At 42.9% G+C, this 18,438-nt stretch overlaps 2 protein-coding genes across 5 annotated transcripts in view; both read left to right on the top strand.

Moving 5' to 3' along the window:
• Positions 1 to 3,116: 3,116 nt before the first annotated feature.
• On the top strand, positions 3,117 to 12,081 carry LOC117730171 (complement C1q tumor necrosis factor-related protein 7). Its single transcript, XM_034531744.1, has 3 exons — positions 3,117 to 3,247; positions 6,976 to 7,218; positions 11,264 to 12,081. The coding sequence occupies exons 1-3, from the start codon at positions 3,241 to 3,243 to the stop codon at positions 11,890 to 11,892; spliced, it is 879 nt and encodes a 292-aa protein (XP_034387635.1). The 5' UTR covers positions 3,117 to 3,240; the 3' UTR covers positions 11,893 to 12,081.
• Positions 12,082 to 12,576: 495 nt separating this feature from the next.
• cc2d2a (coiled-coil and C2 domain containing 2A) overlaps positions 12,577 to 18,438 on the top strand; it is an 18,044-nt gene continuing 12,182 nt past the window's right edge. For 2 of the 4 annotated variants that reach the window (XM_034531032.1, XM_034531030.1), the window contains exons 1-16: positions 12,633 to 12,878; positions 12,973 to 13,045; positions 13,193 to 13,228; positions 13,349 to 13,432; positions 13,531 to 13,702; positions 14,098 to 14,186; positions 14,270 to 14,371; positions 14,454 to 14,534; positions 14,685 to 14,885; positions 14,966 to 15,125; positions 15,226 to 15,362; positions 15,441 to 15,572; positions 16,613 to 16,822; positions 16,908 to 17,014; positions 17,129 to 17,269; positions 18,276 to 18,432. In XM_034531032.1, the coding sequence (XP_034386923.1) occupies positions 12,865 to 12,878; positions 12,973 to 13,045; positions 13,193 to 13,228; positions 13,349 to 13,432; positions 13,531 to 13,702; positions 14,098 to 14,186; positions 14,270 to 14,371; positions 14,454 to 14,534; positions 14,685 to 14,885; positions 14,966 to 15,125; positions 15,226 to 15,362; positions 15,441 to 15,572; positions 16,613 to 16,822; positions 16,908 to 17,014; positions 17,129 to 17,269; positions 18,276 to 18,432 (1,896 nt within the window). In that variant the 5' untranslated portion in view covers positions 12,633 to 12,864. Of the gene's footprint in view, positions 12,879 to 12,972; positions 13,046 to 13,192; positions 13,229 to 13,348; positions 13,433 to 13,530; positions 13,703 to 14,097; positions 14,187 to 14,269; positions 14,372 to 14,453; positions 14,535 to 14,684; positions 14,886 to 14,965; positions 15,126 to 15,225; positions 15,363 to 15,440; positions 15,573 to 16,612; positions 16,823 to 16,907; positions 17,015 to 17,128; positions 17,270 to 18,275; positions 18,433 to 18,438 lie in introns of all 4 variants that reach the window. The other 2 variants (XM_034531031.1, XM_034531033.1) reach the window with 2 other exon arrangements.

The raw sequence follows: 18,438 nt of genomic DNA, 5'->3' as shown, positions 1-18,438 counted from the left end.
CCATGTGGCTTTAGTCCTCATGGTTATCTGAATATCGTCACCTGTAACACTTGACTCGTGCTGTTTTTGTGAGGTTCTATTTTCTATGTTTAACACTGTTACTTTGTTCTGTGCGCGTCTTTGTTTTTGTAAAAAAAAAAAATCATATTTATTTCACTATTTTTGTAGACCAAAAAAAAAACCTATTTGATTTTGATTGTATTTTTCTATTTAAACAGGACAATTAAATACAATTTACCCCCCCCCCCCCTCCCCTTTGCTAATCATGTCCAGAAGTTCCGTTCAAAGACAAAGAAATCACGTCATCAGTAACGACAGCATCGACGTTTTTTGATATCCGCGGTCGACTCTGGTTTTTTGATACGCGTTCATTTGAAGGAAGGGAACATGAATGTTTTTATCATTTCCTTGGAAGACACTTGAGATTCTCCGCGTCGCATCGAGGCCTCGCTGCCCGTCCTCGAGGATGCTCTGAAACTTGAATATAACACATTTTGACTAACCTCGAATCTGTGTTGTGATGTGCAATACTGTTTCTAATGTTTGTATAAAAGAAAAAAAGTAAGAACTACAGTGTGAACCTTTTTAATGCAGATTTATTTTTTTCATTGCATATTTTGCAGATTTCTGATCCACAGTGTCATTTTTTTACTGTCAGAAAAAATTTAAAAAACCCCTGTTTTTTTCATTGCAACTATTTTTAAATCCAGATATCTTTGTACTGATGTAAATGATTGTAGTTATTTTGGGATAGTGTTTTGCTAACAAACGGAGAGACTTTTTCATGCATATTTCTATTTTCGTTTCATCTTGTTTTATCCTACGTTTTATTTTTGTTTTTTAATGGTAGCGGAGTTCTTGGAATCATTTTTTTTTTCATATCTAAATGTCATTGGTATCATTTTGTATTTTTATGTGGACATTCACTATATATGAAATGAAGATGCTAATTGCTACGATATTATTTTGAAGTTTTAATTATTTTTTAAAAGCTAAATATTTGTAATTTTATCGTCAAAGTGACTAATTTCTAAATCAGAGTTTGTGTATAGATTCACAAAAAAGGTGGTTTATGAGGTGTTTGGATTGTAATTATTAATGAACGGATCTTTGATATGCAAAATGAATATCATGTTTATTTTTATTTGTGTTGGTTTTGTATTTAAATGGGGTGTTGATTACAATCTTTTTGTTTGTTTGTTTCTTTCACTTCCTGAATAAAGACCCATTCTGTTTGGACACAACACGGCTGCTGCATGAGTTTTGAAGTAAACAATATATTGTTTATGAAGAGTTATATTGTTGTTGTTTTACGTCACTGAGAGATTATGAGAATCTGCCCAAAAAGAAAAAAGATGAATACTTAAATATTTGTATATTTTTCCGTAAACTTCCTCAAACTGATACAAAGATCTGGCTCGATGTGTTTTAGTGTGTTATGGGATGTAATTTAAGTACATTTACTCAAGCCTGTACTTAAGTACAACTGTAAAATACTTAAGAGATAAATAGAAATACTTTTTACTGCACTACATTTACCTGCCAGCTGTAATTGCCAATTACCTTTAAGATTTAACTTAAGAAAAGCTGATTACGCTTATTAAATACTGTGTATTGTTAAAGATAAAGTTTTTAAAGCAGAATGATCTGGACTAAACAGCTGGATGTGAAGCACAGCCACAGTACATGTGAATACTGCATATGTCATATATCAATGTCATATATCATCTTATATATCTCACAAGGAGCATTTCCTGCAGAATGAGTACTTTTATTTTTAGTACTTTAAGAGTATTTTGCTGATAATTGTTTGTACTAAAGGTGAATAGGGTAAAGAAATAGATATATTTATCTTAATGTAAGTAATCAAATGGGGAAGTTTTATAGTGATATTTTAAGTATTTTAAGGTGAGAAATCTACAGATGCAAATTGACCGAATGGTGAAAAAAAACACCTGAATATTTTGATGGTTTTCTTTCCTAGTTATGAAATAAAGAAATATCTTTATCTATAAATTGACAAGTGCATGAAAAACAATAACTAAAGTAAAGGATCTAAATACTTCTACTTGTACTGGAGTATTTGTACACTGTGGTACTGATACTTTACTGTAAAGGATCTAAATACTTCTACCTGTACTGGCACAAAAACACAGCTATTAGAATTATATAAGTCCTTGTGATACACATTGTTTTACATAATGTTTTTAAATGCGAAAAAAAGGCCTTTTTTAATTATGAATTAACATAAATTAATACCCTTAAAAACATTAACATTATCTTACCTCAACATTTGGGGTTTAGCATGTTTAAATTCGTGATTTTTAAATGTTATATAACAGGTTTTTAATATATATATATATATATATATATATATAAATATGTATATATTTATAGAGATTTATATTTTATGTTTACATACTGTATATATATGTAAAAATATAAATGTTATATATCATTTTATATATATATATATATTTATAGGCTTTTATTTTATTTTGACATATATATATTTATAGAGACTAGTTTTTATTTTGACATATATATATATATATATAAATATATATATTTTTATTGAGACTTTTCTTCTTTTTTTAAAATAAAATAATATATATATAATATACAAATAATATATATATATATATATATTATTTTATTTTTACATATATATGTACAAATAAAATAAGTCTCTATGAATATATATATATTTATATAAAATTATATATAAAATGTATATTTTATTTTTACATATATATATATATATATATATATATATATTTATATGGAAATACAACAAAATAATAGAAGACGTCCCTCAACACCCTCTGGCTCCATCTAGAGGTGAGTGTGAGGAACTGTGAGGTCAAAAAGGCACAAATAACTTCTCCCATTCATTAAATCTGACTTTTCATAGAACAGCCGCCCGCATTCTCCCAGAGTGCCTCACATCTAAGGAATCCTCCTCCATGACGCAATGGAGTCCACTCTGTCTGCACATGCACAGTCTGCTTTGGGAGAAGGGAGTGGACAAGAGGAGGAGGAGGAGAGGAGGAGGAGGAGGAGAGGAAGAGGAGGAGAGGAGGAGGAGGAGGAGAGTTGGATGGAGTGAGTGCAGACGGCTGCAGCTGCTTCACAACACCGTCGGCAGCCGAGGCTCAAACAGGGAACTCACGACATGTTCACCGAGGGTTCGATTCCCACCAGCGGACAGGAGGCGACGCACTGAGCAACGTCTACCAGATGTGGGGTAAGAGCACCGCTCCACACGCCCGTCTTCACCCACACATGAGAGCCTCCTCTGGGACGAGAACCTGAACCACGACCTCCATGACAAGCTCTTCTCCCCAAAGGAGGAGCTGGTTTTAAGACCGCCAGCTTATTTGACCATGAAATGGACCCAAGAAAATACTTATTTTGTATTTAAATGTTTTCCGAAAATATGTGTTTGAATATGCAAATGGTGCATTATCATGAAAATGTATATATTATTATTATTATTATTAATACATTAAATGATTATTAAATATCTGCTCATTTGCATTTATTCTTGTTTCAGTAGTAATGTTTTTACAGAAAGAAAACATGACCTCATAGATATCACATGAAACTTCACCACTTCATCACTGACATTAAGAGGAGTTATTGTGTTATAGGGTCAAAACATGACCTCATAGATATCACATGAAACTTCACCACTTCATCACTCACATTAAGAGGAGTTATTGTGTTATAGGGTCAAAACATGACCTCATAGATATCACATGAAACTTCACCACTTCATCACTCACATTAAGAGTTATTGTGTTATAGGGTCAAAACATGACCTCATAGATATCACATGAAACTTCACCACTTCATCACTCACATTAAGAGTTATTGTGTTATAGGGTCAAAACATGACCTCATAGATATCACATGAAACTTCACCACTTCATCACTCACATTAAGAGTTATTGTGTTGCAAGTTTTATGAAATCTTGCAAATGAGATGTTATGTAACGGTAATTCCTTTAGTTTAATAATAGCCGTTTTACCAACACTGACGTCGTCGCTGGCGGGGTTTCTCTCTCACAGGACCAGTGTGTGTGTGTGTGTGTGCGTGTGTGTGTGTGTGTGTGTGTGTGTGTGTGTCCTTCCTGTTTATCTCCTTGTGTGTACTGTCCTGTCAGCACATCGTTTGTCCTATGACATCACTTGTTTCAGTGTTTCTAGCTCAGATCTGAAGCTCACGTTCTCACAGAAACAGAAAACCTATTAATGGGATCCATAAATCTTAAATTGTCCAGAGCTTTTGCCCCAAAACTCCCCAAATGAAAGCGTTGATTTTCCATGTTGTGAAACGTTTGATGACCGACATGTTTCCTCTCGCTGAAACATGCCCCCCCCACCCCCCACACACACACACACACACACACACACACACACACACACACACACACCCGCCCTCACCCCCGCTGACAGGAATGGAGCTGGATGTCATAACTCACGAATGTTTTTGGCTATAAAATGATATTAAAAAACCTTGGAATCGGAGACCAAGGTTTGTTTTGGTTCGAGGTCACGTGCACTTCTGTGGCGGATGAGAACATCGGCCCATCTGGCCTCGTGCGCTCTTCTCATCGCCACGGTGACGACATCAGAGGAACTGATACCATCTGAAGTGAGAGTCGTCTGACAGGCACAACACAGATATGATGGAAAGAAAACCAAATTAGATTTGACAAATATACAATAAAGTAAAATAAAATAGCAGGGCATATTACATTTAAGAATTTAAAATAATAAAGGAAATGAAATGAAGGATGAAATAATAAGAGTGGGGGGGGGGGGGGTGGACTCAAAGAGAGCTTCATTCCTTCATAAGTCAGCCTGAGAGAACGTGATGATGTCATCGATATGTACAGGTAGATTATTCCATGAATGAGATTCTTACAAATAAAATGCATTATTATTATTTTTATTTTTATTATTATTATTATTATTATTATTATTAATAAGAGAAAGCGAAGAGCTTGTCGGCTCAGTTGATACCTCGTAGTGAAATGTAGACCGTCCCTCATGTCCTTCTTTTTATTTTATTTATTTATTTATTTTTTCATAATTGTTTTTATTGACGGGAGGTATCAATTAGACATTTACACGTGTCTTTCAGACGAGTCACATTGCAGGTGCAGATGTTTTAGATGATGCTCATTTTATAGTTCTACATATTTAGAGCAAGGAGTGTAAAAACATAAGATAAACAACAACAAAGACACAATACAAATAAAACAATGTGTAACTAGAGAGTGATCTATTCTCTATTGTACATTCATTGATTTATGAAAATAAAACCAGGTCTCTGGGTGTTACGGCTGTGACCCAACACGCCAAACTGTGTTCCAGTTAGTAGTCGGATGCTGTTGTCTTCTCCATGTGGTGACGTTCATCATGTATTCAGAGGAGGACTTATGGTGGTGACCGTTCACCGCTGAGAGCCACCAGTATCATGTTCTTCTCATGTTCTTCTGATGTCCTTCTGATGTTCTCATGTCCTTCTGATGTTCTCATGTCCATCATGTCCTCATGTCCTTCTGATGTTCTCATGTCCTTCTTATGTTCTCATGTCCATCATGTCCTTCTTATGTTCTCATGTCCATCATGTCCTTCTTATATTCTCATGTCCTTCTCATGTCCATCATGTCCTTCTCATGTTCTCATGTCCTCATGTCCTTCTTATGTTCTCATGTCCTCATGTCCTTCTTATGTTCTCATGTCCTTCTCATGTCCATCATGTCCTCATGTCCTTCTTATGTTCTCATGTCCTTCTCATGTTCTTCTTATGTTCTCATGTCCATCATGTCCTTCTCATGTCCTTCTCATGTCCTTCTTATGTTCTCATGTCCTTCTCATGTTCTCATGGCCTTCTCATGTCCTTCTGATGTTCTCATGTCCTTCTTATGTTCTCATGTCCATCATGTCCTTCTTATGTTCTCATGTCCTTCTCATGTCCATCATGTCCTTCTCATGTTCTCATGTCCTCATGTCCTTCTTATGTTCTCATGTCCTTCTCATGTCCATCATGTCCTCATGTCCTTCTTATGTTCTCATGTCCATCATGTCCATCATGTCCTTCTCATGTCCTTCTCATGTCCTTCTTATGTTCTCATGTCCTTCTCATGTTCTCATGGCCTTCTAATGTTCTTATGTTCTGATGTTCTTCTCATGTCCATCATGTCCTTCTTATGTTCTTATGTTCTCATGTCCTTCTCATGTCCTTGTGTTCTCATGTCCTTCTCATGTCCATCATGTCCTTCTCATGTCCATCATGTCCTTCTCATGTCCATCTCATGTCCATCATGTCCTTCTCATGTCCATCATGTCCTTCTCATGTCCATCATGTCCTTCTTATGTTCTTATGTTCTCATGTCCATCATGTCCTTCTCATGTCCATCATGTCCTTCTTATGTTCTTATGTTCTCATGTCCATCATGTCCTTCTCATGTCCATGTGTTCTCATGTCCTTCTCATGTCCTTGTGTTCTCATGTCCTTGTGTTCTCATGTCCTTCTCATGTCCTTGTGTTCTCATGTCCTTGTGTTCTCATGTCCTTCTCATGTCCTTGTGTTCTCATGTCCTTCTCATGTCCTTGTGTTCTCATGTCCTTGTGTTCTCATGTCCTTCTCATGTCCTTGTGTTCTCATGTCCTTGTGTTCTCATGTCCTTCTCATGTCCTTGTGTTCTAATGTCCTTCTCATGTCCATGTGTTCTCATGTCCTTCTCATGTCCTTGTGTTCTCATGTCCTTGTGTTCTCATGTCCTTCTCATGTCCTTGTGTTCTCATGTCCTTGTGTTCTCATGTCCTTCTCATGTCCATCATGTCCTTCTCATGTCCTTCTTATGTTCTCATGTCCTCCTGATTGTCTGCTTTTCATCTTTCTGCTCTGAACATCTACAACAAGAAGTCCCTCTGAAGGCGTCTTTGTGCCGGTTTCAGACGTGAAGCTGCTGCCGCTGCTGTTGGCCGTGTGTCTGCTCCGCCGGGTCGCGGGCCAGCGCTTTGAGGTCCGAGCGAAGCCGCCGCCGCCGCGTCGTCTGATCTGCAGCGCGCCCGGATCACCGGGACCCCCCGGCCAGCCCGGTAACAGTGGACCGACGGGAGCGGACGGGAATGTGGGCGTCCCGGGAAGAGACGGCAGAGACGGCAGGACGGGCGAAGGGGGAGAGAAGGGAGACGCAGGTATTTATGAATTATGAACAGATCGGAAGGTTTCCTTTACTGAGAAACACCCTTTATAGATTATTATGAGATGAAGGGTCACAGAGCTGACATCAGGATAATCAGTTTGGGTATTACAAGTTTTACATTTTCATTATTGTTTCATGTTGTTGACACATTTGAGTCACATGTTTTAACACAGGGAGTTTATGACATCTCTTTAAATCACTCCATGAATCACACATACTGTCAACAGGCATAAAAAAAATATTTTTTCCATGTTTTTATCAATTGAACCATAAAAACTCCAAATAAAAAACTGATCATCACATAAAAGTCTTGTGTGTGTGTGTGTGAACACAGTAAAAAGTCAACAAAACAAAAACACAGATGTCATTTTGTTATTAGTAATCCTAAAACTGGAGCTACTACACGAGTCTCTGAATGCTGCGTGAACTAACCCCTCTGCATAAAGCTTCATAATATATAGTTTATATTAATAAATGTGTATAAATGAGTCTCTGAATGCTGTGTGAACTAACCCCTCTGCATTAAGCTTCATAATATATAGTTTTTATTAATAAATGTATGAATGAGTCTCTGAATGCTGTGTGAACAAACCCCTCTGCATAAAGCTTCATAATATATAGTTTATATTAATAAATGTGTATAAATGAGTCTCTGAATGCTGTGTGAACAAACCCCTCTGCATAAAGCTTCATAATATATAGTTTATATTAATAAATGTGTATAAATGAGTCTCTGAATGCTGTGTGAACAAACCCCTCTGCATAAAGCTTCATAATATATAGTTTTTATTAATAAATGTATGAATGAGTCTCTGAATGCTGTGTGAACAAACCCCTCTGCATAAAGCTTCATAATATATAGTTTATATTAATAAATGTGTATAAATGAGTCTCTGAATGCTGTGTCAACAAACCCCTCTGCATAAAGCTTCATAATATATAGTTTTTATTAATAAATGTGTATAAATGAGGCTCTGAATGCTGTGTGAACTAACCCCTCTGCATAAAGCTTCATAATATATAGTTTTATTAATAAATGTGTATAAATGAGTCTCTGAATGCTGTGTGAACAAACCCCTCTGCATAAAGCTTCATAATATATAGTTTGTATTAATAAATGTGTATAAATGAGTCTCTGAATGCTGTGTGAACTAACCCCTCTGCATAAAGCTTCATAATATATAGTTTATATTAATAAATGTGTATAAATGAGTCTCTGAATGCTGTGTGAACTAACCCCTCTGCATAAAGCTTCATAATATATAGTTTTTATTAATAAATGTGTATAAATGAGTCTCTGAATGCTGTGTGAACTAACCCCTCTGCATAAAGCTTCATAATATATAGTTTTTATTAATAAATGTGTATAAATGAGTCTCTGAATGCTGTGTGAACTAACCCCTCTCCATAAAGCTTCATAATATATAGTTTTTATTAATAAATGTATGAATGAGTCTCTGAATGCTGTGTGAACAAACCCCTCTGCATAAAGCTTCATAATACATAGTTTGTATTAATAAATGTGTATAAATGAGTCTCTGAATGCTGTGTGAACTAACCCCTCTGCATAAAGCTTCATAATATATAGTTTATATTAATAAATGTGTATAAATGAGTCTCTGAATGCTGTGTGAACTAACCCCTCTGCATAAAGCTTCATAATATATAGTTTTTATTAATAAATGTGTATAAATGAGTCTCTGAATGCTGTGTGAACTAACCCCTCTGCATAAAGCTTCATAATATATAGTTTTTATTAATAAATGTGTATAAATGAGTCTCTGAATGCTGTGTGAACTAACCCCTCTGCATAAAGCTTCATAATATATAGTTTTATTAATAAATGTGTATAAATGAGTCTCTGGATGCTGTGTGAACTAACCCCTCTGCATAAAGCTTCATAATATATAGTTTTTATTAATAAATGTGTATAAATGAGTCTCTGAATGCTGTGTGAACTAACCCCTCTGCATAAAGCTTCATAATATATAGTTTTTATTAATAAATGTGTATAAATGAGTCTCTGAATGCTGCGTGAACAAACCCCTCTGCATAAAGCTTCAGAATTAAGAGGAGGAGTTATTATATTACAAGTTATATGAAACGTTATGTTTAAATATGCAAATGAGGCGTTACGTAATCTTGACCTTTGGTGAATTTAGGAGAAATCTACAGACGCAAACATTTCATTTCCTTTCGTCTGAAGACGAGTTCATACGGTTGTTCACAGCTCGGTAAAGATTTTAGTTTTCTTTAGAATTCTTCAGGACATTAAATATTTGGACTCATCTCCTGGTATTGATATCACACAAACAGTAATCTGATGAATACACGCGTATTTCACCCTCTGGATATTAAATAGTTTGGGATGAATCGAGTTATATGTTCAAATGTCAAGATGGCGTCATTCCAAGAGTGACTCAGCGCTGGGCGGGGTTTGTGTTTCTGTTTCTGAAATAGTTCAACAAGTGCAGAACAGACGGCGATTACATATATAATATAAATAAATACAATTGATGAAATAAGGTTCCCCGCCCTCGCCCGGGGAACCTTATTTTGGAAAGAACACGTACAAGTTGTCAACAGTGAGAAACACATTTATTTGTTTTTTGGGGACCCAGTTTGGACACGTGATGGTTTGTCCTTTTGAAAAGATGAAAGTTGCGAGTACGAAACCTGTTTTTAGGCCTAAAAAAGAGGATATCTCTGCAAACACAAGTGCTATTTGAATAATGTTGGTGTCACAATAAAGGGAACACGTGTGAGATGTGTCCAGATGTGTAGATATCAGTATTTATGTTACTGGTTAAGAGTAAATGAAAATAATAATTAAAAAACTGAAGAATCTCTCTGCAAAGTTCGACTTTGATGAACTGAAGCAGACAGAAGTTAGAGGTTTCAGTTCTGACCGATCACGGGAGATCTCCAAATCTGGCTTTTAAGTCATAAAAAACAACAAAATGAAGTGTATGAAAATAAGTAATTGAAAGACGACACACCCAAAAGTGGTTTGAGTGACATCTCTCTCAGATCTCCGGTCTCAGGCCTCAGGTCTCAGGCCTCAGGTCTCAGGTCTCAGGTGTCAGGTCTCAGGTGTCAGGTCTCAGGCCTCAGGTCTCAGGTCTCAGGTCTCAGGTCTCAGGTGTCAGGTCTCAGGTCTCAGGTGTCAGGTCTCAGGCCTCAGGTCTCAGGTCTCAGGTCTCAGGCCTCAGGTCTCAGGTCTCTGGTCTCAGGTCTCAGGTCTCAGGTTTCAGGTCTCAGGTCTCAGGCCTCAGGTCTCAGGCCTCAGGTCTCAGATCTACGGTCTCAGGTCTCAGGTCTCAGGTGTCAGGTCTCAGGCCTCAGGTCTCAGGTCTCAGGTCTCAGGCCTCAGGTCTCAGGTCTCAGGTCTCAGGTGTCAGATCTCCGGTCTCAGGTCTCAGGTCTCAAGCCTCAGGCCTCAGGTCTCAGGTCTCAGGTCTCAGGCCTCAGGTCTCAGGTCTCTGGTCTCAGGTCTCAGGTCTCAGGTTTCAGGTCTCAGGTCTCAGGCCTCAGGTCTCAGGTCTCAGGTGTCAGATCTCCGGTCTCAGGTCTCAGGTCTCAGGCCTCAGGCCTCAGGTCTCAGGTCTCAGGTGTCAGGCCTCAGGTCTCAGGTCTCAGGTCTCAGGCCTCAGGCCTCAGGTCTCAGGTCTCAGGTCTCAGGTCTCAGGTCTCAGGTCTCAGGCCTCAGGCCTCAGGTCTCAGGTCTCAGGCCTCAGGTCTCAGGTCTCAGGTCTCAGGTCTCAGGTCTCAGGCCTCAGGCCTCAGGTCTCAGGTCTCAGGTCTCAGGTCTCAGGCCTCAGGTCTCAGGTCTCAGGCCTCAGGTCTCAGGTCTCAGGTCTCAGGTCTCAGGTCTCAGGCCTCAGGTCTCAGGCTGGATGAAACGAGACCTTTCTGCGTAGACGATCAGGTTCGGCGTCGACCTTTTAAAGATAATGTTGATGTGTGTTTTTCCCCAGAAGGACTTCTTCTCTGATGATCCCAACATTATATATTCATCATTTATTTTTGTGCTACAGGTGTGAAGGGCAGAGTCGGCCCGACGGGAAAGATCGGAGGCCGAGGCGACCGCGGCCCCGCCGGGAAACGAGGCCCCGTTGGGGAGGGCGGCGTCGTGGGCCCCCCAGGAACACCCGGCGGCGACGGGGACAAAGGGGACCGGGGCCAGAGGGGACCGCGCGGAACCGCGGGAACCTGCAAGTGCGGCAGCCTGCTGCCCAAATCGGCCTTCTCGGTGGGCATCACCAGCAGCTACCCCGCGGAGAAAACCCCCATCAGGTTCAACAAGGTGCTGTTCGACGAGGGGGGGCACTACAGCCCGCAGACGGGCAAGTTCCTCTGCGCGTACCCGGGCATTTATTACTTCTCCTACGACATCACGCTGGCCAACAAGCACCTGGCCATCGCGCTGGTGCACAACGGGGAGTACCGCGTCAAGACCTATGACGCCAACACGGGGAACCACGACGTGGCGTCCGGGGCCACCGTCATCTTCCTGAACCCGGAGGACGAGGTCTGGCTGGAGATCTTCTTCCACGACCAGAACGGGCTGTTTTACGACCCCGGCTGGTCCGACAGCCTGTTCTCCGGCTTCCTGCTCTACGCAGACACAAACTATTTCGACACGCTGGCAGAGGACTACTCATAACACCTGGAGACAAAACACATACTGCTAGTCAGTGTTTTTAGTTTTTATTCCACATGTGGTCAAACTATATTTTTATACAGATGTGTGTGTACTGCCAGTTATGTTTATTGATATAGAGTACCTAATCTACTGATTTTAAATTATGCTGTTTGATTAAGCTAGAAGATGTTTATTATGTATTTGTTTTGGAGTTGGATCAATAAACATTGAGCTTGTTCTCTTTTACTGTTTCCAATACGTGAAATCTTTATTGTTATTGATATGTTTATATATCTAGACGTTAAAAACCTTGGCTTGTCACAGATTATTCTATTATAGAGAATGTACAAATAATTATGTTTTCTTTTTCACATTGAACCAGATCGAGATCATAAAACACTCCCCTACTCTGGAGACCATGAGATATACTATTCATATGAGATACTAAGTCATACATATGAGATACCAGTGAGATAAGTCATGATTGTCAGAGGATAAATCATTATTTTAGAAGTTTCTCTTTATATTACTTACAGGATATTAATTGTTTTCATCTCAGAGGCAAAAGATGGGCTTCCATAATGTTAATTAATTTCCATTTAATTATGTTTTATTTATAAAATGTTGTTTCTTTAAAAGAAAGAAAAAGGTGGAACGAGCATCCAATCACAAGGATGCAAGGACACGCCGAGGTAGCGACTATTAGCCAATCACAGCACAGTAGGGCGGGACTTAACACCGTCTGATTGGCTCTGGTTTTCAAGGTAGGTGGAGGGGTAGTGTATCTCGTTACTAGGCAGCGGTAACGGTCACACTTTGCTTCCGTTAAATTCAGCATTAACGGACAATAATCGCACGTAAAATGACAAATGTAGTCAAAAAACGACGCGACCGAAGTGACGCAAACATCGCAGCGAGCCAGCGGTTCGTTTACGGCACCAGAGGAACATCGGCTTAAGCTACGACAGCTGTCGTAAAGCGACCCTCGCCTCCATGGCGTCGTCAAGGTAACGTGAGGCTAGATAGCGGTTTGATGCAGAGCTCGAAGCTAACGTGAGCTAGCTAACGGTTTAGCGTTTAAAATGAACATTTCTGCTTCAGTGACGTCCGAGAGAAACCCCGGAAGAAACCACGCGCTTTGTTGGGCAGAAACATAAATGAGGACGACGTGCAGGTGAAGTTATTGAGTGTTATTACACGTAGACATAACGTGTATATATATATATATATATATATATATATATGTATATATGTAGCTTCAACAAGGCTCACACACGCCGATAGAAGAGCTGTGGTCAGTGAACGTAACTCTGCTCTTCAGGCTCTGAGAGAGGAGAACCCTGGAGCTCCAATGAAGGTCGGTGGAGGAAAGGTCTCCTAAAATCTCCTTCTGGCTTTCTACCCAGTGAAACCTCTTTCTCCCAGTCCAGTGTGCATGCTGTGTGTGTGTGTCTCAGTTCCTGTGCGTGTGTTGCAGCAGGAAGCCCAAAGCAGTGAGGAGGATCCAGGAGAGACGCTGAAGCGCACCTTCAGGGCTCAGAGACAGAGGCGCAAGAAAAGGGTACGTCGTCTTCCCGTCGCACCCTTTTATGTATCCCTTAGGTTACGAGTGCACCCTTCAAAGCTCTAACCGTGCTCGGGGGATTGTTCTTATATCAGCTGCTCGACCGATCTTCAGCCCACGAGTCCCATGATGATGATGATGATGATGATGATGGCGGTGGTGATGGTGGTGGTGTGCAGGAGATCTCCACTGTTCAGCACCACGGCGAGGACGAGGGACCGGCTGACCCTGTGGTTTTGTCAAGACCCCCGACTGGATCTCAGAGCGGTTAGTGTTCCATGGTCTCTCTAAACTGGCCCGTACTGTTTACTATGCAGCATTTAAGGATGTTTGAGGACACACAACCCCTTTCTCCAAGTTAAATGACTATAGAAATCACACTATCGTATCCAAGCGAAAAACATTAACACAAATAGATGTGATGTAATGTGCCAAGTTTTTAGAAAATGGCACATTTTCACCCATCGTCCTCGGGCAGATAAGCAGAGCAACAACATGGAAATAAGAATTAGACATTACAAGCAGATGAGACATTAAAGGAGCACAAAACAGCTCCCAACACACACAAGATGAGACCAAATAGTACCAAGTACAGTTCTCCGGTAGTCGATGTACTGAGCGGTACATGTCAGTGTTGTTTGGTGACGGGCTTTGTCCTCTAGGTCTCTCCTCAAGACTCCAGCAGACCCCCGACTCCCATTTAGACAGCTTCGTGACGCGTCGCCTGGAAGAGAGACTGAGAGCGGCCAGGGTAACGAGCACGAACCAGCTTGTAAAGATATGCGATGTATATTTGCACCTCCTGGATGAAAAGTGTTGCCGCTTGTGTTCCAGTCCAAAGGCGAGAGCTTCCAGCAGCAGGAGACGTCTCAGGAGCCGGCCAGCCGCCTGCAGAGCCTCCGGGACAGGGACACCGTGACGCGCTTTGACCGAGAGGTGAGCGCCGACCTTCAGCTGTGGCCAGGCAGGCTCCTCCCACCGCGATGGAGATTAAACCCCCCCCCTCGGTGTTTTACAGGTCGATCCACAGAGACCTGGGAGGCATGACGACCCCCTGGCCCTCGGCAGCAGGGTCAAGTTCAGAGAAGCAGCGAGACGGGTGAGGGGCGGACCTGAGACCTGAGACCTGAGACCTGAGACCTGAGACCTGAGACCTGAGACCTGAGACCTGAGACCTGAGACCTGAGAACTGAGACTAACGCTACGTACAGATCATCAGCGTTCATCTGCTCCTCCTTTGTGACCACAGACAGAAGAGGGTCTGCCGACCGCCGAGGAGGCCTACAACTTCTTCACGCTCGACTTTGAGCCGGACCCGCGAGGCGGGGCTGAGAAGAAGGGCAAGGAAGGAGCCGGACGGGGACGGGCAGCTGAGGAGGACGGAGACGACAACGACGCAGCCGAGGAGCAGGAAGGAGCTGGAGGAGATGTAGATGAAAACGAAGACCAGGTGAGACACCGACAACGACGTTGTGAGTATTTTCCCAACTGCCCCGGCAGCGCCTCATGCACCTCGTCCCCCCGCCGCAGAGCGAAGACGCTCCTCTCGTGCGAGACGAGGAGGACGATTTATTCGCCGTGGAACAATCGTCCCGGGACTTCCTGGAAGTGAAGAAAGCGGAGTATGTCGGGCACCGGGAGCGCGTTCAGCGGGAGAGCGAGCTCCTCTTCACGCCGAGTTTACGAACAGGTATTCTCCAAACGTGCCAAAGCCACCCGATGTGTCGTCGGCTTTTATCATTCTGTCGAGGCCCCGATCCTTCAACTGCCTCCGTGTGTCTTTGTCGCAGCGCCAACCTCCATCAAACTGCCTAAAAACATGCAGCCTCGCTATCTGGAGGACGAGGGTCTGTATGTCGGGGAGAGGCCTCCCGTGTCGCTGACCAACGAGAACATCCTGGAGAACCGCTTTCTAAAGATGGAGGAGGTAAGTTCCACCGCCGCGGCACAGAGGACCCGTGACTGCTTTGACGCACGTGAATATATTTACGTTCTCCGTGAAAAGGGAAAGAAGTGGTTCGGTGACGACGGCCGGATCGTGGCTCTGCCCGACCCCATAAAGGAATCATCCACGAGACCCCCCCTCTTCCACCTGGAGGAGGACCTGGATCCTGCACTGCAGCCCGTGTACAGGAAGGTCCGGCACACTCTTTGCATTCACATCTAAAAAGCACCGCTCCCGAAGAGCGTTCTCTGACCACAAACAAAGGGCAGTTTGGCATTTCGATTCAGAGAAACATGGAGGGGCGGGGCCTTTCTTATTGGGGGAACGGAGCAGAGGTGGAGGCTCACACATCTGTGAGTGGTGTCATCTCTACTGACGATATGCAGCTGCATCAAAACGCCAACGGGGCATTCAAAGGAAAACAAGATGTTCAGTTTTCTGTTTGAAGAATTCACTCATGGAGCTTTTCATTATGCATTTCCTGTCCTCAGTAAAGTGGAGCTTAGACCTCGGGTCTGTCCTAAAACGCTCACTTTGATCACAGGCCGGAGGGTAGTGGGCGAGGGAGGAAAAAGGCCCAGTGCTCTTAAAGGGCCAGTACCGATGTTTCTATGAGCTTCTTCTCCTCCAGAGTTTTACTGAAGCTGTTCTCTCTGCAGACTTCTTTCATGAAACACTGGTTCAACCTCTCAGAGCTCAGGAGCTGCTGGATGCACATGTTGTTGTTGTTGTTGTGAGACTTTAGTGATTTAAATGGTTAGTTTGGTTTTTCTGTGTTATTTAAATCAGACTCTTATTTGTCACTTCTTTACATGATAGCGGAGCGAGACAACTATTCACTATTATCCCCATGAGAAACTTCCCCCGCGATCGACCCGCTGCCGGCCGTATCGTCCAATCCCTGAGAGGCAAAACCCGACGACTATGGAAACCCCGAAAAGAATAAACAAGTGCAGGAAACTCCGCCCTGTTCTGGTTCACTGGGTGGGAGAGTTTGAGTGGGAAACCCCCAAAGAACTCTTCCCATGTATTTATTGTCTTTCTTTACTCTGCAGACATGCACAGCTGGAACATTTATCATCATCTCGACAAACAGAGCCTCCATTGTAGTCGAGTCGTTGTCGCACATGACTTCATTACAGCGCTGCAACCGCTTCACACTTCCTTTAAAGCTTTCACACATACTGAGAGCGACAAGCAAACATCATTATTTACCCCCCCTCCCCCCTCAGGCCCTGAAGTCCAAGAATGCAAATCTGTATATTGCTGGTGCAGCGGCCCCCGAGGGAGACTACCAGCTGGACGTCGACGTCTCTGGGCTGATCTTCTCCCATCACCCCCTCTTCAGTCGGGAGCATGTCCTGGGGTCCCGTCTGGCCCAGCTGTATGACCAGTACCTCACGAGGCAGGGCAACAATCTCACGGGACACCTCACTGACAAGGTAAGCGTCGCCGAGGACGCGCAGAAAGACTCGTGTGTCATCACAACAAGGTCGTGTAAGGTCGCGTGTTTCCTGTGTGCTCCAGTTGAATGGACTGAGGAGCGCACTGAGGAATATACTCGAGATCCACGGCGGGGAGAGCCTCACTCAAGCCATGCAGCAGAGGATATCTGAGTACAGCCTGGAGGTCAGGTGAGTTCCCCCAGAGTGTCAGAGTCCGGTTTGGTTCGAGATGCCAAAACAAAATCCCCTCTTTTAGAACCATGACGAGCAATTCTCTGTGATTTCCCCGGCTGGTAATGACAGGACCACTCGGCAGCTGCGAGACGGTGAGCAGGAGAAAGACAGGACTCTGCTGAAGAACATCGTTAAGGTGTGGAAGGAGATCAAGGCCCTGAGAGACTTTCAGAAGTTCACCAACACGCCCTTTAAGCTCTACCTCCGGAGGTAAATCTCTCTGTGCTCCATAGAACTGTAGTACGCCACCAGGGGGCGATCAAGGCACGTTTTGGGAGCTGTCATGCTTCTGTGCTGCAGGCACACCAGAGGACAACCTCCGGTTCTCTCGGATGAGGCCAATGCTGAAGTGCCTTAAAGCTGCATTCTCTTTACCGACCACCAGGGGGCGATTCCTCTGGTTGTATAGAAGTCTATGCTTCTTGTCTTAAAGCTGCATTCTCTCTCCTGACCACCAGGGGGCGACTCCTCTGGTTGTATAGAAGTCTATGCTTCATGGGTTAAAGCTGCATTCTCTCTACTGACCACCAGGGGGCGACTCCTCTGGTTGTATAGAAGTCTATGCTTCATGTGTTAAAGCTGCATTATCTCTCCTGACCACCAGGGGGCGACTCCTCTGGTTGTATAGAAGTCCATGCTTCATGTGTTAAAGCTGCATTCTCTCTCCTGACCACCAGGGGGCGACTCCTCTGGTTGTATAGAAGTCTATGCTTCATGGGTTAAAGCTGCATTCTCTCTCCTGACCACCAGGGGGCGACTCCTCTGGTTGTATAGAAGTCTATGCTTCATGTGTTAAAGCTGCATTCTCTCTACTGACCACCAGGGGGCGACTCCTCTGGTTGTATAGAAGTCTATGCTTCATGTGTTAAAGCTGCATTCTCTCTCCTGACCACCAGGAGGCGACTCCTCTGGTTGTATAGAAGTCTATGCTTCATGTGTTAAAGCTGCATTCTCTCTCCTGACCACCAGGGGGCGACTCCTCTGGTTGTATAGAAGTCTATGCTTCATGTGTTAAAGCTGCATTCTCTCTCCTGACCACCAGGGGGTGACTCCTCTGGTTGTATAGAAGTCTATGCTTCATGTGTTAAAGCTGCATTCTCTCTCCTGACCACCATCATTTTGTGTGATAATGTGTGCGTCTTCTCGTCCTACAGACGTTTGTGTTCTCCTCATGAACGTGTGAACCGTGTGTTCTTCTTTTCTCGCCGTGCTCCAGGGAGAACGTGGACCAGGCGTCGGACGAGCGGGAGCACGAGAACCAAATCCTGGCCGAGGTCATGGAGACGGAGGCCGAGATGGAGGAAGTCCACCAGAGAGAGCTGGCGGACTACAAGAAGCATCTGGAGGAGTGGAAGCTGTGGAGAAGGAAGCAGGTACCT

The sequence above is a fragment of the Cyclopterus lumpus genome, chromosome 4 (genome assembly GCF_009769545.1).
Source record: "Cyclopterus lumpus isolate fCycLum1 chromosome 4, fCycLum1.pri, whole genome shotgun sequence".
NCBI classification, from domain to species: domain Eukaryota; kingdom Metazoa; phylum Chordata; class Actinopteri; order Perciformes; family Cyclopteridae; genus Cyclopterus; species Cyclopterus lumpus.
This window is presented reverse-complemented; position numbering and strand designations above follow the sequence as displayed.